This window comes from Apaloderma vittatum, unplaced genomic scaffold (genome assembly GCF_000703405.1).
Source record: "Apaloderma vittatum isolate BGI_N311 unplaced genomic scaffold, ASM70340v1 scaffold36168, whole genome shotgun sequence".
In the NCBI taxonomy this organism is placed as follows: Eukaryota; Metazoa; Chordata; class Aves; order Trogoniformes; family Trogonidae; genus Apaloderma; species Apaloderma vittatum.
The window spans coordinates 323-4505 of record NW_009733044.1 but is presented as its reverse complement, the minus strand read 5'-3'; the positions used below and the strand labels follow the sequence as shown (position 1 = coordinate 4505).

The 4183-nt window shown below is 53.0% G+C and overlaps 1 protein-coding gene across 1 annotated transcript in view; it reads right to left on the bottom strand.

Moving 5' to 3' along the window:
- Positions 1 to 3986, bottom strand: part of LOC104278686 (tektin-2-like) — a 4848-nt gene extending 862 nt beyond the window's left edge. The window contains 8 exon segments of the mRNA XM_009875729.1: positions 1 to 63; positions 315 to 458; positions 858 to 965; positions 1347 to 1461; positions 1954 to 2097; positions 2497 to 2702; positions 3315 to 3440; positions 3831 to 3986. The exon segment at positions 1 to 63 is cut by the window's left edge and continues 1 nt beyond it. Coding sequence (XP_009874031.1) covers positions 1 to 63; positions 315 to 458; positions 858 to 965; positions 1347 to 1461; positions 1954 to 2097; positions 2497 to 2702; positions 3315 to 3440; positions 3831 to 3986 — 1062 coding nt within the window.
- Positions 3987 to 4183: the final 197 nt, after the last annotated feature.

The window sequence follows — 4183 nt, the reverse complement described above, 5'->3', positions numbered from 1 at the left end:
CTGTCGGAGCCCACGGATTGTGCCCTCCAGCTGGTGAACCTCATCCGTGAGCCCATACTGCACCTGCGAGGCGGGAGGGAGAAGGCAGCAGCAGTTAGCAGGGCTGAAGCTTTGCTTTACAAAGGCCACGGTTCTCTTCTTCCCCTTCTAGCCCAGCTATGACTTTTGCTTCCTTGCTTTGCGAGGCAACCGTGGAAGCCATTGCTCAGTCCCTCGGTAGTTTTCTCCGAAATGCATTCACGTTTTTCCAACCTACACAAGGCCGGTTTTCCCCCATCCCTCCTGGCGGGGAGCGAGCCAGGTGAGGCTGGTACCTGGTCCCGACAGAGCTCCATGTTGGGCCGATACGTGCGGGTCTCCAGGCGGGTGTGTGCCACTTTCAGATCTTGCGCTTTCTGCCGAAAATCTTCCTCCAAGCGTCGGATGTCCTCCTCCATGTCCGCAATTTCCTCCAAGGTCTAAGGATAAAGACATGTCTCATGAGGGACAGTCAGGGATACAGACTGGAAAACTGCCCCCAGGCTTCCAGAGCTTTTACTGTGCTGAGCATGGATTTTAAACAAGGGCTGGTGGGCTTCCGAGTACAGAACCCCCCCGCTCCTACATCAGGCTTTTCACACGGACCAGGCATGGTGCCGCTGGTGTGAAATAAAAACGCCCAAACCTAGCACTGCTGCTGAGAAATGCCAGAGCAGCAATTGTGATGGCAGAAGGGTTGCAGGGATCGCACATGTGCCACCTAAGAGCTCTCACGTGGAAACCATGCTCAGGCCAAGGAGTTTTCCACATAACGAACAGCCTTTCGGATTCAATTCCCACCCAAGTTTGTGGTCAATACCCAAAGAAGCAACATTTACATTCTGCTCCTGCCATTTCAGCTCATCATAGGCTCTTTCCAGGTCTCTAATCCTCTTGCGCAAGGCAAACTCTGTAGCTATGCGCTGAGCCTCCAGCTCGTTGTCTGTCTGAAGAGAGAACAGGACCCGGTCATGCGTATCCAGAAGGCATCTCCCTCCCAGCTGCTGCCCGTGAGGCCAGGACAAGCCTTTGAACCCAGCAGGGTTCTGCCAGCTGCCATGGGCACACAGATCACACCCCCCGTAGCCGAAAGGCACGGCACGGTGGACGGGTACATGTCTTCCAGGTTGGTGAGACTGCCGCAAGCTCTGCAGCACCACCAAGCTCCTCTTTCAAACCAGGAGGGCAGCTGCTCTCTGAGAAGCCCCTGGGCCGAGCTGTCTTTTCAAACATTCCCTTCCCCTGGCCACAGCACATGCCAGCACCTTCTCCCAACACTGGATGCAGAACTTGCGCACCACCGATTCACAGCCAACGGTCTAGTTTACCTGGGCAATGGCAAGCACCGTTGCTTCTCGGAGCCCAGCTGAGGCTTTCATTTCTGCCTCAGCACGGTCCTTGTTGCACTGGCTGTTCTGCTCCCACTCATCAAGAGTAGTTGATCTGTGAACAAATCAGCCGTTGCGAAAACAAGCTGAGCGTTTGCAACAGTTCAAAAGGAACCACCTGCTGCAGGCCAAGGCTTTGTGCAGTACAAAATGATTCAGGAATTCCGGAGGTCCCATCCAGTGTGATCTAACTGCACCAGCAGGAGATTGTTACTCCATGGCTCCTTCACCGAGCCCAACACCTGCTCAGGCCAGGGACACAGCCAAGCCACGCGATGAAATGCCAAGCAAGTGAAAACATGTGGCAGCCAAAGGCCGGTCCCACATTTACTGTCACCTACAGCCAAGCAGAGGGAAGCTCCTCTGGTTTTGCGGTGACAATTGGACAATTCCCCAAGGTCTGTGGCTTCACAATTCAAGGGCCACAACAAATCCCACCTCCTGTTGTGAGCTCTCAACAAAACCGCACCCATCGAGCCAGGATGTAGTATGGAAGATTCAAGCACCAGCACAGATTTGGCCGCACGAGGGCAGGCTCTTTCCTTACCCGCCCGGGACCCGTGTTGGGTTGACCTTGAAGGAGATGTTGGGAGAGATCACGTTGAGGGACAAGCACACGCGATCGATTTCCAGCGCTTCCATCTTGTGCCGGTGGTCACACCTCAGCTGCTGACGAGCTTCCTCCAAAAGGCTGCAGAAAGCAGGGCTGGAGTCAGCAGCAAGCACAGAGAGGGAAGGAGCCGCTCACTGTTTCCAGACGTTTCATCACCCTCTCAGTTATCTTTCTGAAAAGAGTGATGAGCTCCTGCCCTCCCACTGAACTGGGCCCAACCGTGAACCACGGCAGGTGGCACAACAGATCTGTCCAGCACAAAATGTTAAGAGGATGCTTATGAAGTCTCCCTCGACATGCTCTCCGCTACAAACTCCCAAACCCCACAGACCTTGAGAATAATCATCAGAGGCTCCTCTGAATGGTTCACTGGCCCTGGCCTGCTTGCCCCTCTCAGCGTGGCATTAGAGGCACCTTAAACTGCTTGGGCGAAGCAAAGAGGGCAGAGCACCGTCAACAGCCGTGTCATTCGCCTACCAGAGCTGCTCGAAGGCTTCGTTCACTCTCTGCTGCAGCTCTCTCTTGGCTTTGTCTATCACCTTCACCTCCTTGTGCAGCTCCTCCTCCACAGGGTCCCTCACCACATCGATGGCGCGGCGGCTCTCGCGGAGTGTCAGGCACTCGACGGAAACGTCCAAAGGCAGGTTCTTTGCCTGCAGGGCACGTTCTGCTGCTTCCTTCACCTGGAAGAAGCAGCCAGCGTGGGTGCGCATGGGGTCTCCTTCACAGACGAGAGTTAAAAAGGAAGGAGAATGCACGGATACCCTTGTTAAGAGGGCCTCACACTGTCCAGAACTGCTTTTTACCAAGTCTGGAATGAAGACTGCAAGAGCCAAACACATTAGTCCTCTATATCTGTCATTTGTGCTGGGAATCACGCCTTGCTGAGGGCTAACGGCTCCGGGAGCAGCAGCCTCTAGGTTTAGAACTAAAAGAATCAGCGAGATCTCCCACTGCTATTCTCTATTTAAAATCAAACACTTTTGAGTGATGGTGTTAACACATTTCTCATCCTTCAGAGCTTTAAAAAACCAAATCAACCAACAAAATCCACCCAAACCCCCAAACATACGCATGCAAAGCACAGCACCCTGAAATGGCTCGGCTCAGCCAAAACCACAGTGGTTTGCTTTCCAGGAAGGCCTTTCATCAGGTACGGATCTCGCTATGCCTGCGATAAGCCCCCTCATTGAACTCCATCTGGGCTTGCCAACTGCAGAGGAAAAGCCTCAATTATTTAACATCCCATATGGAGAATGTAAGTTGATTTCCAGCCATCTGCCTTCCCAACATACTTTGGCTAAGGCATCAATTTCCACATCTATGTCTGCAAGGCATTTGTCCAGCGTCTCTTTCCATCTGTTCACGCTGCTGATACGCTCAGCCAGGCGGGTTTGGTTGTCGTGCTCATCCCATTTTGTCTGGAATTAGAGAAGAAATGACATTACTCTTTTTTTTAAATTGCAATTATGAATCTTGCTGAAGCCCTTCCATGTTTTCAGGATTGACTGACCCCTCACAGGGGCACAGCAAGTTGCCACTCGGTCTAAAAGTCACCTCCATAAATGGAGAGCACAGAAAACACCACAAGCTGCAACGGACGCAAGAACCACACCGAGAGATTTCATGACAGTACACAGCATCATCGTACACAGGTGTGCGGGAAGAACGTGCTTGTATTTAGCAGGTTCTGTAGAAGTAAAGCCTTCTCCTATTCCCTTGTCCACAAACCCAGATCTAGACACTCTCCCATACTCCTCAGGCGGCCACCTGGACAAACGTAGGAGCAGCCAAGCTGCCAGAAGGCTCACCTGGTTGTTGGTTTCGTTGCGGAGAGCTCGGGCTTCTTGGCGGACTTGGTGAGAAACAGAACGCTGGCGTTCAGCATCAGCCGAGATGAAATGGGAGTTGGTGTGCCAGTCCGGCACAGTGAACCGGTGTCCTGGCTTTACACTCCGCGTGGCCATCCTGCTAAACAGGGGACTGAAAGGGAAGATTTTCGTGTTTATTCACAGAAATACACCAGGAATGGAAACATATCCACAAGCTGGAAAGCTCTTCAAGAGAAAAGCGGCAGCAAGCTCCAGCCTGGCACCCTGCCTGAGGCAGACTCGTGTCCACACAAGGGAGGAAGCGCAAGGGCTGGCGATCGGAGCCACCCTCC